Consider the following 17,494-nt stretch of genomic DNA (forward strand, 5'->3'; position numbering starts at 1 on the left):
CTCTACAATCAAGGACAAAAGGGCTTGAGAGAAATCTTACAAATTACGCTATTAACTGTGAATTTAGTTTGACCTCGCTAAAGGAGCCATGTTATCTGTCTACAAAGCATTTTACTCCACCACACCCTCCCCACCCTCCCCCATACAATGCTAAAGTCCAATTTTTCTAACACGAGTTATAAGGGTGTGGTGGTCGGGGAATGAATATTTTTAGGAGTATTTGTACGGACATCATAACCCTTGTGTCCTTGATTCTTGATCCCGGAGTGCGAGAGCAATTTATTCAGATCATTAAGTTCATTTTTGGTTCACTTTTATAGACTCAATGCAACATTTATATCCGTCCGGTTACTACTGATTCGGGGGCTTGTTAATTTTCTTTGCGCAGATTTATCAGGGAAAACCTATGGAGAATATTGAAGCAAAATATTGTCTCCTGTGTTATCAGGTCGTTTGTTGTCCTTTTGAAGGCACAAAGGATGCTTCAGCTGAAAATTTCAGTTGCAGCAAGTTTAAAGAAACGGAATCGTATTTTCCGAATACAAAATGCTTCTGAACTAATGTGGCATTTTTAACGACCTTTCCGCCCTGAAGAAAACGAATGGAATTAGTTTTGGTAATGGCAAGATCAGGGGAGATGCCCCGCTAAATAAATGTATCCAGTAGAATATTCTCTACCAGTTACTATTGGCCTGAAAAGACTCAGCCAGGTGAGAATCGCTCAATTATACATGCACCACTGTCATACCAACCGTTTTTCAAAAACGACGAGCATGAATACAGTTTGAGTCGCAAAGTGATTAATGATGGGGTTGTGTGGAAATCGTTGCCCAGTTCTTCCGTTGACTTTGACAACATCAAGTTGGTCAAATTTATTGCTGCCTAATGCTATTTTTTCTTAAAGTCTTGGTGATTCATTTTTACGGTTTGCGCGCGTGAGCTGCCGCGTAGGATTTCCCGCCAAAAATTTCCCAGAAGAACGCGTATTCTGTCTATTCCAAGTAAACTGTATTCCTTCCATTCTGTTCATTCTGCTATCGGGAGCAGAATGAACAGAATGATATTCCGTTTATTCCGAAAACGGAATAGCTCCCAAAAGAACACAAATACCGTCTATTCCGATTTCAATTCCGGAATAGTCCCAAAGAACGCGCCTTTAATGTACGGCCCCTCGGGAAATAGTTAGTTTTGTTTTCCAGCGAGTCCTGATGTTTCCCTCATCTTCATCTCAGGAAACATTGAGACCCGAGGGAAAACACTCTAATTATTTCCCGCGGAGCTTGATGTAAGGTGTTTTGTTATAAGGCCACAGAAAAAGACGCACAAAAAAACAAATAAACGACGTCAAGGCAACTTTTATTTGTTCAAAGCTATACAAAACATCGTGATGTAGAGTGCAAAATGAACTAACCAATGATATAAACTTTACAAAAACCGAAACTCTAACCGTCAAACAAGCCTTGCTCTTTTTTGTAATAACTGTTCAACAACTTGTTGCTGATTATATCCTTTACTACATGATCTAGTTCTTTCTTTTTGTCGTGGTGGTCCTTACAAACACAGTTACTGGTTTCTACCAAATCTTTAGTTCGGTTAAACATACAGACGTCGTTTTGTGGTGCTATCACTAAAAGGTTGGAATAATAATTATACTAATCAATTAATAAATGCACCGGTCAATTTGAAACCTCTTCAATATCCTCCCCTCAGGCAAGACCTTCGGTATTTGAACCATTGAAAACTAGGCTCTTAACATTCCCGTCCCCGGAGACCAAAAAGTCGTTCAAATGCCCTACCCTTAAGTGTTGTAAGGCCTCTCCCCGATGACAAATTTTCACTGAGCTATAATCAATCAATCAATCAATCAATCGATCAATCAATCAATCAATCAATCAATCAATCAATCAATCAATCAATCGATCAATCAATCAATCAATCACTGTTCATGCTTTGCAAACAGGGAATTATTATATTAATGACACCTAAAAATATATAGAAGCCGTTTGCAGTGAGCCATCCATTCACAAAGGCCAAATCACGTTCATGAAAACTCCTCTACTTCCCCAAATTGAGGAAAATCTACGCGCGAATTCCGCTAGACCAAAAGAAAAATCCAGTTCATGTTACCCCATCCCCGGGTACAATACACACTCAAATTCCCGGGGTATGCCAGTTGAATGTTCAAATTGATCGGCACATAACACAGTAAACATCGTAAAAGAAAGTAGATAAATGCTGGTATATGTGCTTTAAGTATAAACGTGATTAATATATTGAAGAATCATAAGAATAAATGTGGATAAATACTGTTGGCTATTGTTCTACCATATATCAGAAGTTGCTTTCTAAGGTCACAGTACCTTAAAGCTTCTTTGTCTGAATAGCCACAAGTCTAAGCCTAAGTTGCTAAATACAATAGCTTATCAAGGGCGCCCAACCGATCCAATGGGTTGAATATCTCTCCGGGAGACCTTATAATTGCCTTAGAAATTCGGATTTAGTCAATGTAAAGAAAACTAAACTTTTCTTCAGCAAAATGCCTCCTCAAAATTTCGTAACAAAGGAAAACTAATTGTTTTCTTTTTCGGAGGGGGAAATGTTTTGTTCCAAGTGCGAGATAAGCTGGCCAGCTAGCGCCTTCAAAAGGCATGGCCAGCAATGGTCGCAAAATCTGTTGAATCAGATTCCGTTCTCTTTAAAAGCTCTGTGATCAAACTGTATTAGTTCACATAAACGTGCCCCTATAAGACCACAAAACGATCTGGAAACACAGAAAATATTTCGTTCATGTTGGGTATCCCTGAGTAGCATAAGTGTCACATCAAATCCTGATATGACAACAATAAAATATACAAATGACAGACTGGATTTTAGTCAACCGACTCGATTGAGATGAGAGAACGTAATTCCCAAAGGCATTTTCACTCTAAAAAACACCTCAGCGGTAAGCAGTGCATCCCATGACAGGGAACCCAACTGCTCCTCGTGGATTGGACAATCTTAATCAGTTTAAATGACACTTAAGGGAGCTTAGCGGTGAGTTGAGACGGCCGGGGCTGGAGATCTTAGGATTCCCTGTACTTTGATTTCTTTTAGTATGCTATTTTCAAGACTCAGCACTTGCAAGAAATGATGTTTCGGAAGGGGGTTTTCAATTGAGTATCGAAAGCAGTTCGAGTTTGCTTTAATTTAAATTTGCGTCACTGCGCTCTGTGATTTGCTTAAAAAAAATCGCGCCATTCTCTTAATCAGTGAGAAACAAAAACGAAACTAACCGTGATTTGCTCGTGCACATTTTCCCACCCTTCCGCAGGTGACATGAATTTGCTTTGAATTCTGATTGGTTCTTTGTGTTGTTAACGTCTGTTTACTCGTTTGTGATTGGCCAGAGTAATTGCTTTGTGTCTAGTTTTACGACACTCAACTGAAAACCGTTCTATCCCCTAAGCACTATTGGTATAAATCCAGCCTTGTTCGGAAGCATGTGTTGTTTACTGCCTCGCACACGGCTCAAATAATTGAACTGTGTAATGACATTGGTCCCCTCGCTACCGACCTTGTTTTTGTTGTTATTATTATTATTATTATTATTATTATTATTATTATTATTATTATTATTATTATTATTATTATTACTTAGACCACTCACTATTTATTCGGAATAAACCGACTATGTTTATCTTTTTTAACAGCTTTTTCTCGATAAGAAAACAACAACAACAACTACCAATTGCAATTTCCGGGATCAAACTTGTTCGGCACAGCTTAAGACGCGCATGCTGTTCTCGTTATTTTCTTCATTTAACCTCTTCTTACTCCACCCACAAAGGTATTAACAGCGAAAGAACTGAGCCAAACAGTTTGCTAAAAAAGGTTACATTTTAAACACTAAGTTAGATAACTTAACTTGTGCCCTACCATCTAGACCATTGATCACAATTTCTAGTTTCGTAGATTCAGCCAGACAGACAGATCTGACCAGTAGAAATTGGCTTTTGTTACCTAACTGATTTATGGTATGCTGGAAGAGCACACCACACTGGCATCCTCGCTATGATCACAATTGTGTTTTCCCCATCCCCTGTGTCTGCAATTGTGGATGTACGACTCACTTCCGGTACATCTCACGTAATCCATCCATATAGGTCCAGATCCCTGGCCGTAACGGGCGCTTCCAGGGGCTTGAGAGGCTTGTGGGAATCCAAGGTGCCTGCAAACCACGTTAGCATCATTTATATCCCAGTAATCATCACAAATTGTTCCCCATTGATTGTTATAGAAGATTTCAACTCTGCCGGCCAATGGACTACCACCACCCAAAAGGCGAACAGAGGAGTCAACAACTAAAACACAATGGCGAGACACCATTTTTTAAACCAAATGCTCAACTACAGTTTTTCCATCTTAGTATGTTTAGATATCTTAACCAAAACAACTGAAATCAGTTTTCTTGATGTTTTGAGATAGTTTCATCTCGTTTTAAAGACTCTCGCAATTTTATGAGAAAAAAACGCCCCTTTTTAACCAATGTACAACAACACTGCAAATGAGGTAAATCTTATTTTTAGCATTGTTACTTTGAATTACAGCAACACTACCTAAAATGTTGTTTATACCTCAGATACTAAATGTTTGCTATATACTGGAGGTCAAGTTTGAACATTTTGTTCGGGCATGGGCACGCGTCTTCTCATTTTCTTTTTATTTGTTTCTTTTTCGGGCCGGTGGGTTTGCCAACTTTTGGGTCTTCTCTCTTTCTGCTGGGAGACTTGGAAGTAACCTTTGACCAAACTAGAAATTATTATCACAGAGAAACAATTGATGGGAAGCCATATTTCCAGTCAAATTTTGCAAGTACAAATCCTTGTTTTCTTGGGCATAATTCTTACAAGTACACGTTTTAGACGTGCATAACAAGTTCTTCCCCCGCTCCTCACATAACTAGTGCAACTTGCATAAGTAATTTAAGGATTAGTGAAACGTTAATTTTGGAAATTGCCCTCTCAAAAAGGGCTGAAATTTAAGTCTTTGGGGATCAGGTGCTTTGGAAACGACTGTTGCCATGCTAAAGTGCTACAACGCTCTTTCGCTTATTGGAGCCATCGCTTGTAAATATGACAAATTAAAAAAGACCTTCTTATGCGGAGTTGTAATGACTTCAAGGGGGAGGGGGGGGGGGGGGGGAGGGAAGGAGGAAGCTGTTACTCCCTCGTATCACCGGGTCGTGATTTTGCGACTCTTGATCAAGAACAGGACGGTATCCATTTCTGAGGCATTTTCTGTAACAGGGTTTGCTGATATTATAATGCAGAGATGCTTCAAAATATCAGGTATGTTAACTTGTTTACAGAGAATTGATAGAGAAGCAAAATAAATTACAATATTTTAGATGTAAGGAATGAAAGGACGATGCAATAACTTATGCAAAGGGATACTAAGTAACTTGGCCATTTCTAGAACGGGCTATCAGTTTGAAAGTAAAAACCTTCAAAACGGAGTCCAAGTTTGGAGGCTGGTGTGGCATATCCCCCTGGGGTTTCTTTATCTCTTTAAATGGTCCTTACCGTAATAACTTGCTGCAAAACCACTTTTTATGGCACTATGATCGGTGGTAAACCTTACAAGAAGCTTGTTGTGCGAACTTGTAATGGCTCCAGGCAGCGATTTTCCGTTAAATTTTCCAATCAAAGGAGACAAAGACGATCCACCATCATAGACATAAACATGATCGCAGCAGGATTCAGTTTCAAACCTGAAGAATACGAGTTTTAAGTTTCTGTTCGAGGACAAAGTCCACTGGCAATCCATATTATTGCTGTAGTGTCCATTTCTATTTGAAAATATGATGCCACTTGTGCTGGATCGAGTGACCAGTAGATTTGAGCAAGAACTAGTTGCGGTCACGGATAGCACTGTAGAATTATAAACTGATAAAAGAATGGTGGTGATTACGTGTGAAGTAACCTTAAAAGTTGTTATTAAGCCACCTGTTACCTTATATCTACTTCAGGTTTCGAGAAGAAGACTCGATGGAGGCTAAACAGAGAGACAAAGGAGAGGGGGGAGGTGGTGGTAAGGGGCTTATTAGCAGACAATCAGGTGGGTATTTACAGAGAGAAATTAATAGACGGGTGTCTTCAGTAGACCGTTACTGAATGAAATATAACAATCCCTTTCTAGACAAGCAGTCAGAAAGCACCGAAATATCTACCTGCCTCGTGTAAAGTGGGCGGCGGTACACAGATAGGCAACTAAGTAAATATTTAAGAATCAACCCTAAAAATAACTTGTTCTTTAAATTCCAACTTCCACTTTTATACCAAATTTAGGCACACATATATGAAAGGTGTCTCTCAATTTGTATTAGGTAACGCTTACCTTTAACTTCGGTATAGGTCACATTTTTCACGTTTAAAACATTCACACTCAAGGTTGTTGCAACACAAATGTACTTCCCTGTATCTTCCATTTTCATGTTCCTTATAACTAAGGCTCCTCCTGTTTGTTGGCTTCGCCCAGCTGGCAGTGAAGCTCTTTCCATTTCCCAACTCATGATTGGCTTTGGATCGCCGGTAGCGTCGCAGTTTAATGTCAAGTTGTCGCCAGCGTACGCAACAACTTTAGCAGGTGGCGTAACAGTGAATTGGGGACGGGAAACCACAATCAATAGCGTTCTCTTTTCAACACGTCCGAGAAGGTTTACTGCTGAACAAAAGTACATGTCTGAGTCATCTTTCTGAGCGTTTAGAATCTGTAACTGATTTCTGTTGTTGTACCTCACCCTCGCTTGAGGCAACTGGCCAGATGACTTTCGCCAAGTGATAATTGCAGCCGGGTGTCCGGTCACGTGACAGACTGGGAGAGTGACAGTAGCTCCTCCAACGGCGTAGTGAGGTCCCGGATCAACGGCAACGCGAACGCGAACTGCGGAAACAAAACAAAAGTTTCAGATTTATGGCTTTGAATTTTCGTGTTATTGAGGACATTCAGGCGGAGACTGTACGAGTTGTGTAGAAAACCGGGCGGAGAACTGAAAACTAATTTTTTCTTCGCATTAACATAGTTTGTTAACGAGACAAATCCTTTCCTTTTGCCACTTTTATCACTTCATTTAGTCTGTGGTGTATGGAAAGCGGTTGAATTATACCATTTTCATTCCCCACTTTTTCGATAGATTTTCGATTAAGACTGTCTAATCTTCAATGAAGTGTAAATACAACCAAACCCAAACAGGGCCTCTAAACTTGGCTAGTCTAAAAAACAAAAAATGATAAAACTCAAAGGTGATGAAAAAACAAAAACTTGCTCATGAATTTCCTGAGGTATAATGAAAGCGATCCGACTCACATGTATGCAAACGGTCATTCAAGAGAAACACGTTTTAATGACAATTCCGCAAGATTGCATGCGAAGGCCTCTGACGTCAGGCGAGGTACCACTATGCGACCGCCTGGTAACGAATTCAACTCCCCGTGCAGACATCACGAAAAGTAACTTTTCGTTTTTAGATGGCTCGTCAAAGCTTGCAAAACCGAGTACTGCATATTTTTCTAGTTATATTACCAGAAAGGGATGAGAAGAGGTATTGCATCTTTTCCCTCTTCCAGAATAGTGGCAATTAATGATTCATCAATTCAAGAGAAAACAAAGAAAATAACTACTGTGACCGTGGTTTGGATATGTGTTCCTAATGACCATAAAATTTTGCCAACTTTAGCCTTGAATTTCTCCAAGAATTATTAATCATTTGAGAATCCATATCAAAAACTCGTAAGTGTGTCGTTTAAAATACCTCGACTGCGTCTCATTTTTTCAACCTACTTCTCAGTGTTTGGATATCTGATGAAACAAGCCTTCTCGTGCATGTTTGATATATTACTTCAAAAAACTTTTCGAGATGAAAGTGAAATCTTGGGTTCACATAAACTTTCCAATCTTTTGAAACTGCCAGAAGATGATGACGCACAATTTTCATAGTTTTCAATTACCAGCAGAAATCTCTGATTGTATTTCAACTATCAGTGTGAAAGCTAAGCCAAAATTGTTTTAAAAGTCTATCTTCACCCTTCACAGAACTTAAACGTGCGGCGCGATCGCGTTTTTAGTTCATTTACTGTTGTGGGATTTATTGTTAAGAAAATTTACCATTTACTACAAGCCTAGCCTGTGCGTATGCCTGGCCTAACACGTTTACTGCTGAGCAATTGTACACGCCCGAGTCACTCCCTTTCACGTTCTTTAACAGCAATGTTCCACTTGAATCCGTTGACCGACTCACTTGCGACTGTTGGTGCACCTTACTCCAATCGAACGTAGGCTGCGGATTACCGCTGACTGAACACTGAAACATAGCTGATCCACTTTCATTGACTGTCAGCGTTGTAGGAGAAACAGCAACGACAGGGACTGAAATTGATTCACCAGGTTCCCCTTTAGCTCCTGGTCTACCTACGGGCCCTATAGCTCCTTTCTGCCCCTTGGAACCAACTTCTCCTGGTGGTCCGACGGGTCCCATGATGCCTTGCTTGCCACTCTTCCCCGGTGATCCCATAATGCCTCGATCTCCCTTATTTCCGATTTTTCCTTTATGGCCTCGTCGTCCCCGGGTCCCCTTCTCTCCTCTTGGTCCTGGAGGGCCGGGAGGTCCTGGGGAGCACAAGCCAGCTTTTGCAATGGATTGACAGAGTTTCAATCTCTCTTCTGATATTCTCTGCGTCGTTCCTGTTGTGTTTTTCACTGCATCAGCTCCACGCCTGTTTCTTTGATTATCGAAATGAGAATCTGCAACGGAAATAAAATATTTTTAAACGACATGATTAATTATCTAAAAAAACAATTTAGTCTATTTACGGAAGGCACAGATATGCACCTTTCACATATACAAAAGATGTATCAACAGTAGTGATTTGTCAAAATCGTTCTAAGAACTTCAAAACAAAGCCAAGGAAAAATCATCTAAAGGATGAAAATTAACTGACACAAATTAATGTCCCATTTGGGCGTTTGTGTACGAATTTGCTACAAAGTCAACGAATTAGAACTTGAAGGAATTAAGTTTCAATTCCTTCCTTTTCAGTGTGGGGTCATTATTCAACACAATCTCGATCGTACACGAGTGAAAATAAAACTCTAGAGATCTATTACGCAAACCCTAACAAACACTGTACTCTACTAAGTTGTATCAACCTCATCCCCAGGGTCTCTCCTCTTCACGTACCAGGGAGGGTAAAGAGGAGAGACCCTGGGAACGAGGTTGTCCTTGCAGCAGTCTGGACCTAAAATAATTATGGAGGACTTTATTGAACAAATGCGTATGATACTGATTTGATTACTGCCCAGATGCGATGCTTGTAAACTTCATCAAACTTAAAACCTTGTATTATATTATTAGAAACAAAATAAAAATCAAAATTTTACAGAAAATAACGCTCTGTACTGTTGGATTTGTGAGCCAATAAAAAAACCCCACGAGTGCGAAAACGTAATCTGGTGTTGATATCCCTGTGTACTAAAAAGAGGCCACATATTAAACGATTTGACAAATTTTAGATTTTCCTCTTTCCTGAAGCCTATTTAGGCTGGATATGCACATTTAAGTGCGATGATTGTACAGAGATTGTAGATCTGCGCTATTAAAGATAATAAGAGCTTGTCAGTCGACTAATCGAGGCTCGCGGCGCCAATAAGGGCGCGCGCTTGTCTTGGATGGAGGAGCCGTGTATTTTAATTAACCTATATACAGCTATTTTAATTAACGTTGTCGGCTAAAAGACCAGACCGAAAGGTAATATGGGTAGTTCTTATTATATATTCGGAGGCGTGACAAGTGGAATGACAGAAAACACTATAAACGTTTGTTTGCGTCTTTTAAAAGCGAAAAAAAAAAAAAACTCGAAGTATAAACAGAATGACAGTAGACATCAACGAAAACGTCACTTGAAAATATAACTTCATTTCATTTGCGTGACTTCGCGATTATTTCAACCCCTCAACTCGGTAAAACAACTATAAACTACCCAGGAATCAAATTGGTTGGCGCACTTACTGTTGGCGTATGTTCGAGTTAAGAAAGAGAATGAGAAATTCACCGTCGGATGTTTTCGTTCTCCACAGAACCTTGAATTTGGTCATTTCACGTTGTTGTTTTGCAGAGGACACAAAGAAATGTATCAAAACTCAAAACGCACGTGCAGGGCGATTGCTTTTCCTCATTAAAACTATTGTTTTGCGGTGTTGTTGTGACAAGAGGAGCTCGAGGAGCTCGTCGTTGTCTTTTCGGGTTGTTTAAGCACAGTTTCCATAATAAAAATTCCACGTGCGGGTGCATGGCCACACTTTTTATCGGTTTTGAAGCTTTTGAGACATAACGTTTGATAGTTCTTGGTGGCATCCTAAAGCAGCTGTCACCTCATCTACTTGATATCCTAACATTTCTTTCATCCAAATAGCTCGCCGCGCCCGCGTAGATCTTCACCGAATAATAATAATAATAATAATAATAATAATAATAATAATAATAATAATAATAATAATAATAATAAAATAATAATAATAATAATAATAACAATAATAATAATAATAATAATAATAATAATAATAATATTTAATACTTATATTGCGCTTTTTCTATAAAAATACTCAAAAGAGCCTTACAATATTATTAATAACTAAATTGAAAACCAGTGGTACCCACCTTAGGGTGCTAAACTAGTGTAAAATGACTTCCGTGTGAGATAAGGTGGTACCTTTAAATTTAGAGGTAAAAAATTGTCATTCGGAAAACAGCTACAAAACAGAATTCTGGTACCTTTTAAGGGTTCTTTTCTTCATTTCCGACGATCACCCCCGTTAATTTTGTATGGGAGTCCTCCCCCCTCCTCCCCCCCCCCCCCCCGGAACTTAAAGGGTCGGGCGCCGGTTGTTTAAAGAGCTAATAACTTTATCCAGCGGAACGTTTTCTGCCGAACAGTAATATATTTTAACCACTAGATGGAGATCTCCTATTGAATACGTGAATGGATTGTTCTTAATGTAAAGACAGAGTAGGTTGTTGATGTCTGTCAGACAGAGCTGAATAACATATTTGTTACCGTCGTCACTGGCATACGATCAAGTACGTGACCTCAAGCGATGACTTGAATTTCCGGGAGATACAAAGTTTAGTTTTTATATCAAAAAAGAAAATAACATTCCAGGGTTTTTCAAGACACATGTCTAATGTTTGCGTTTTCAAAGTACCAAAAGATTTAGAGGTTGTACAAAGTTTTCAAAACGTGTTCTATTGAGAAAAATCCTCTGGCCTTCCGTGAACTTCAAGCCTGAGTTGCGTGCCAGGAAAAAATTGCACGCGTAGACGTTGTTCAGCTCTGTCGTTTGTCTACCTATGCGAAATTAGAACACTGATTATAGCTCCTAATTAACTGAAAAAACAAGAGCACAAATTCGAACAACAAAATATTCGATACACCATTTTTTTTACAAGATTTGATATAATATAACGTTAAAGGTGTTATCGTTCAATGTACGTGAGTAGTCGGCTTTGTCAATAAACTTCAGTTTTTTTTAGAAAGGAATTCCACGCATTGTTTTTCGTATTCAATTTAATAGCATGTATTTTATACAAAAACAAAGAAGAGTTCTTTTACTTGTAAGAATACGTCAACTTAGCCTGTAGGCCAAATTAAAATTTAAAGGGAAAGGATCAGGAAGGCCTAACATTGGTTAGTTGGCGTCTCACTCAGGCCAAAACTAGTGTTATTGTGTAATTAAAAAAGAAAAAAGAAAGAAAAAATGAAAGGAAAGCAAAGGAATTAAAATAAAATAAAACGAAACAAAGAAAAGCCAATGCAAGAATTATACAATGCGATCAAAATATTCTTAGAACTTCCTTCGATTTTAGCTTGAGAGCATAACAGAGGCCTTTTCCGGCCGGAAAAATGTTCCTGCTCTCGCAAAAGGGTTTTCGATTTCAGTTGTGTATCAGTCGGAAAAAGACACAAACGCTACATTCTGTATGGATTTCTTTGTGATTTGTTTTGAAATTACTTTTCTGGGAGCAAAGTTCTCTACAGCCACACGTTTGACTTACCAGGAGCGTTTTCAACAAACTTTGTGGGCTCTGGATGTTTGGATTCGGTGAATGCTTGTTTAGCCTCCTCTCCCTTTTCGAGGGCAGTTATTCTCGTCTTCTGTTCGTTCAACTCAAGCTCAACTCTTAAAAATCCAGCACAGTACAGCACAATCGATAAAACCGATATAATGGACGCGAAAGAAGGCAAACTCTGCTTCTGAGCAGCCATATCGCTGATCTCAACAATGCACAGCTCCCCAGTGGGATGTTTGTTAAACTCGATTGTTCAGCTCGTTATCTGATGCCAAGATCACGAGTCACGGTGTGGATAATCTGCCAACTTTTTATGCTATTTTAATTGATATTTGTTTTGGTGTCATGCGATTCAAAGTTCAAATCCGCTCAGGAACATTTTTGGCAACAGATATGAAAGCGAAAAATCTAGTTTGCGCAGCGGGCGACAGAAACGATTTCATTTGGCGAGAGAGTATTTTGGAGTCCCGCATGTCAGACATAGGTTTATCGAAATAGTCTAGAAAGGCTGGAACAAGGTTGAAAGTGAATCAACCGCGCTATTTGCTTGATTATTTTTTTTTTTTTTGTGAATTTAATTACACCTTAGTGGTGCTTTACTTGACCTTCTATTACAAGACTTCCCCTACTGCCAACGACAGCAACTTCTTGTTTTGGCCTTCCGCGGGAAGCGCAGGAAGAGCTTGTCTTGTACTTAGTTATGTAATGTTAAATTGACTCTGAAAAGCTCCGTGGGGACGAGCCAATAAAATATGTAAATATGTAGCTTCTGATCTTTCTTTCACAGAAAGCGCGAGAATTAGAAGCTCTGCTAGCTTGCTAATTTCCGTACACAGTTGGCACATACTGGTCCATACTGACTACTAATCAGGTTTCAGTTGACTCAGTATGTTCCCATCCAGCGAATCGATAACCATCCGATAAATCGCATTCAAGGCCAATTATCGATTGTTACTGACAGCCTAAATGTGGCATGCATGCATTGCATCAGGAGTTCATTGAAGAGGAAGTTTCTGTTCTAACATCGCCTCGTGCAAAACTGTCAGTTCAAATCTGTAGCACAGTTGGCTATTCGCGATAAAATGCCTCCAAGATCATACACTCGGCTCTACAATCAAGGACAAAAGGGCTTGAGGGAAATCTTACAAATTACGCTATTAACTGTGAATTTAGTTTGACCTCGCTAAAGGAGCCATGTTATCTGTCTACAAAGCATTTTACTCCCCCAAACCCTCCCCACCCTCCCCCATACAATGCTAAAGTCCAATTTTTCTTACACGAGTTCAACATTATAAGGGTGTGGTGGTCGGGGAATGGATATATTTAGGAATATTTGTACGGACATCATAACCCTTGTGTCCTTGATTCTTGATTCCGGAGTGCGAGAGCAATTTATTCAGATCATTAAGTTCATTTTTGTTTCACTTTTATAGACTCAATGCAACATTTATAACCGTCCGGTTACTACTGATTCGGGGGCTTGTTAATTTTCTTCGCGCAGATTTATCAGGGAAAACCTATGGAGAATATTTAAGCAAAATATTTTCTCCTGTGCTCCCTGGTCGTTTGGTGTCCTTTTGAAAGCACAACGGAACTGAATGATCTGTTTGAAGTCGCAGAAAGTTTAAAGAAACAGAATCGTATTTTCCGAATTTACGAGCTGTTGATGGCTCTACAAGAATGCCCTGAACTAATATCGCATTTTTAACGAACTATCCGCCATGGAAAAAACGAACGGAATTGGTTTTGGTAATGGTAATAGAATTTATATACCGCATTTTCTAATATATACATATTCAAATGCTGTTTACATTACTTCAGTGCAAGGGTGAGGTCGGACATTAGCATATAGCTTATAGGCGCCGCTGGCAGCCGCTGTCAGTCCATTAGCGACCTCATCCAACCCACCCAACCCATGAATCGGTTTACGAAGTCCTGAGCTGACATTTTGCGGAAGAAAACTATGGACGTTCTTTAAACCTTAATCGATCCGAATACTGAGACGACTAAGGACTTCAACTTGGAGCAACGTTTAGGGAGGGTAGCATCAAGCTAAGTCGAGGTTAACTATAGGGTGGCTCGCAAGAGTCTAATTTAAATGTTTTTGAAGGTGGAGGAAAACCCGAGAACCTTGAGAAAAGTCGTTGGGGCATTGGGCGAGAACTAACAACAAACTCAACCCACATTTGGCATCAACGCCAGGAATTGAACCCGGGCCACACTGGTGGGAGGCGAGTGCTCTCACCACGGTGCCATTCCTAACTTTTTTCCTTGCAATGCCAATTGATAAGAATTCACTAAAATCATCATTTTTCACGGCCAATCGACTACTATTGATAATCGACTGATATTCATGATTAGGTCGATTAGCGATTGCCATTGAATATTGGCTTCATCCACTGGATTTGCCGGGACAGTCACTACAAGGCCTTAGTGAATCCGAGGTTTTTCGCCTGAAAAAGTACCTAAACTGAAGCGGCAACACAAATAATAAACTTAACTAATCAAAAAGCTAGACTAAGCAACTTGAGCTTGCAGTGGAGAGATCAGGGGAGATGCCCTGCTAAATTAAGACAAGAAATCTTTACTCCAATGTATCCAGTAGAATATTCTCTACCAGCGAGAGAGGATCAAGGGTACCCCTGGGACTCAGCCAGGTGAGAACCGCTCAATTTTACATGCACCACTGTCATACCAACCGTTTTTCAAAAACGGCAAGCATGAACACAGTTTGAGTCAAAAAATGGCTTTGACAACATCAAGTTGGTCAAATTTATTGCTGCATGCCTAAGGCTATCTTCTCTTAAGTGGGGGGGGGGACAGGGGGGCGGGAGCCCGGGGGAATAGGGGGCGGGAGGGGTACGGGAGACGGGAGAGGAAAGGGCGGGAGGCGGGAGTTCTAAGAGGACGGGAAGCGGGAGAGCAATACAAAACGGTGAATTTCTTTACTTATTAATGCGTTAGAATACTATCAAAAAAAGAACCCAACAATGTTTTACAATGTTATTTGTCCTCCATTTAGTGTTCTCCGAGGCTTTACACAATATTTTATATCCAAGGGCACACAAAAATTCGTTCTCAGGCGATGAACAGGGTTACTACCGGTGAAATTGTAAACCCTTTCATGGTGTTACGTCATAGCTCATGAAATGTCAAGCGTGGCATGTGAACACACGTGTGAGTGCCGCGCAAGTTGCTAGAAGTCTCAAAGAGGTGAGCAAGGTGAGCAATTACTCGTCTTGTAAATTTAGTATCAGAGATATAAAAAAAATTCAATGTCGTCAAAAATCATTTTAGTAGTTCTTAGTATTTTTCAGTACGGTAGAGAGAAATCTGGGGCATGGACGACCTTCTTGGGAGTTAGCTCCCAATGACCGTCAATCGGACCGTACTGACTCCGTACTAAAGATTTAGCTGCATGGTGTATGGGAATTTGCGAACAGAAGGCTGTTTCAATGAGCACGTGGAGAGTGCAGAGTGGTTCGTTTCACGGCGTCGTTTTTCGTTTTGCACAAGGCAAAATCGATTCCTATCACAATAGGCAGCCAAACAGCATGAGAAGCAATCAGGAACGACTTTATAGAAAAAAGGAATAGGATTAAGAGTAGGAGGAGATCAGTGCAGCCTCCTTGGCACATTCATGAAGACTTCTTTTTGATGAACAGTTTGCCTAATTTCGGACACTTTTTTGCATTTAATGCAGTAATTCTTTCCTCAGAGCAATAGCAACGAGCTTAGAATTCACCACCAGTAACCCAGAGATTTAAACCTTGGATTGAAAGTAGGTCCTACAGTTTCATTTTACCTTTTCCCGAACTAAAAGCAATTTTTTCACGCAGTTTTAGGGAGTAAGGATATCGAGAAAGATATCAAGATTATAATGAGTGTATCAAGTCAATGCGATGGATCCGCAATACGGCGCCAAGAATTAGGCAGACGTACTGAACTCTAACTGGGGCGTTTGGCTGCCAGCTCGCCATGTCCCTATTTGAATTACATGCATGATCCCAACAAATGAATAATTAAGAAATGCAACAACTATTACACTGCACGATGGTCTAAGACTGTTGACACTGAAAGAATGGTTAAACCGTCAAACAAGACGAACATGTTAGTCAGAAAAATTAAATACAAACAGCGGTTATAAACATAATAAACTTGCGCATTTTAACTTGACGTAGCATATGAGACCCTCAAGTTACATAAAATGCGCAAGTTTATTATATTTATCACCGCTGTTTGTATTTTGTTTCTGATCAAGCTACGATGGCTCAAGAGCAAAAGTCTTTATGTTAGTCAAAACTTCATTAACTCAGAGTACAAAACCTATCAATAATGTTGACGTTAATAAAAATAAATATAGTAAAAAAAAATGAATAATGAAAGGCCTTCGAATGGTACGTCCTGGTACAGCTTTATGACTAATACCGGTTTTGAAGCCTTCTAATTTACTAGGGGACGGGAGAAACGCAAAAAAGGGCGGGAGGCGGGAGGTTTTGACCCCCCTGTCCCCCCCCCCCCCCCACTCTTAAAGTCTTGGTGATTAATTTTTACGTTTTGCGCTCGCGAGCTGCCACGTAGGATTTCCCGCCAAAAATTTCCCAAAAGAACGCGTATTCTGTCTATTCTAAGTAAACGGTATTCTTTCCATTCTGTTCATTCTTCTATCGGGAGCAGAATGATATTCCATTCATTCCGAAAACGAAATAGCTCCCAAAAGAACACAAATACTGTCTATTCTGAGTATTCCAATTCCTGAATAGTCCCAAAGGACAAACCTTTAATGTACGGCCACTCGGGAAATAGTTAGTTTTGTTTTCCAGAGAGTCCTGATGTTTCCCTCAACTTCATCTCAGGAACATCAAGACTCGAGGGAAAACACTCTAACTATTTCTCGCGGAGCTTCTTATGAGGTGTTTTGTTATAAGGCCACAGAAAAAGAAGCACTAAAAAACAAATAAACGACGTCAAGGCAACTTTTATTTGTTCAAAGCTCTACAAAACATCGTGATCTAGAGTGCAGAATGAACTAACCAATCATATAAACTTTACAAAAACCGTTAACTTTAACCGTCAAACCAGCCTTGCTTTTTTTTCTAATAACTGTTCAACAACTTGTTGCTGATTAGATCCTTTACTACAGGATCTAGTTCTTTCATTTTGTCGTGGTGGTCCTTACAAACACAGTAACTGGTTTCTACCAAATCTGTAGTTCAGTTAAACATACAGACGTCGTTTTGTGGTGCTATTACTAAAAGGTTGGACTAATAATTATACTAATTAATTAATAAATGCACCGGTCAATTTGAAACCTCTTCAACATCCTCCCCTCAGGTAAGACCTTCGGTATTTGAACCATTGAAAACTAGGTTCTTAACATTCCCTTCCCCA

The 17,494-nt window shown here is 39.8% G+C and overlaps 1 protein-coding gene across 1 annotated transcript in view; it reads right to left on the reverse strand.

Annotated features, from left to right (window-relative positions):
- Window positions 1-1,341: 1,341 nt before the first annotated feature.
- Window positions 1,342-17,494, reverse strand: part of LOC146454389 (scavenger receptor cysteine-rich domain-containing protein DMBT1-like) — a 46,674-nt gene continuing 30,521 nt past the window's right edge. Inside the window, exons 12-16 of the mRNA XM_085095505.1 lie at window positions 12,089-12,355; window positions 8,146-8,781; window positions 6,379-6,924; window positions 5,565-5,927; window positions 1,342-4,343 (exon numbers count right to left, since the gene is read on the reverse strand). Of these exons, the coding sequence (XP_084951631.1) occupies window positions 4,012-4,343; window positions 5,565-5,927; window positions 6,379-6,924; window positions 8,146-8,781; window positions 12,089-12,355 (2,144 nt within the window). The 3' untranslated portion in view covers window positions 1,342-4,011. The remainder of the gene's footprint in view (window positions 4,344-5,564; window positions 5,928-6,378; window positions 6,925-8,145; window positions 8,782-12,088; window positions 12,356-17,494) is intronic.

Source organism: Pavona decussata, unplaced genomic scaffold (assembly GCF_977016875.1).
Source record: "Pavona decussata unplaced genomic scaffold, jaPavDecu1.1 SCAFFOLD_302, whole genome shotgun sequence".
NCBI lineage: Eukaryota > Metazoa > Cnidaria > Anthozoa > Scleractinia > Agariciidae > Pavona > Pavona decussata.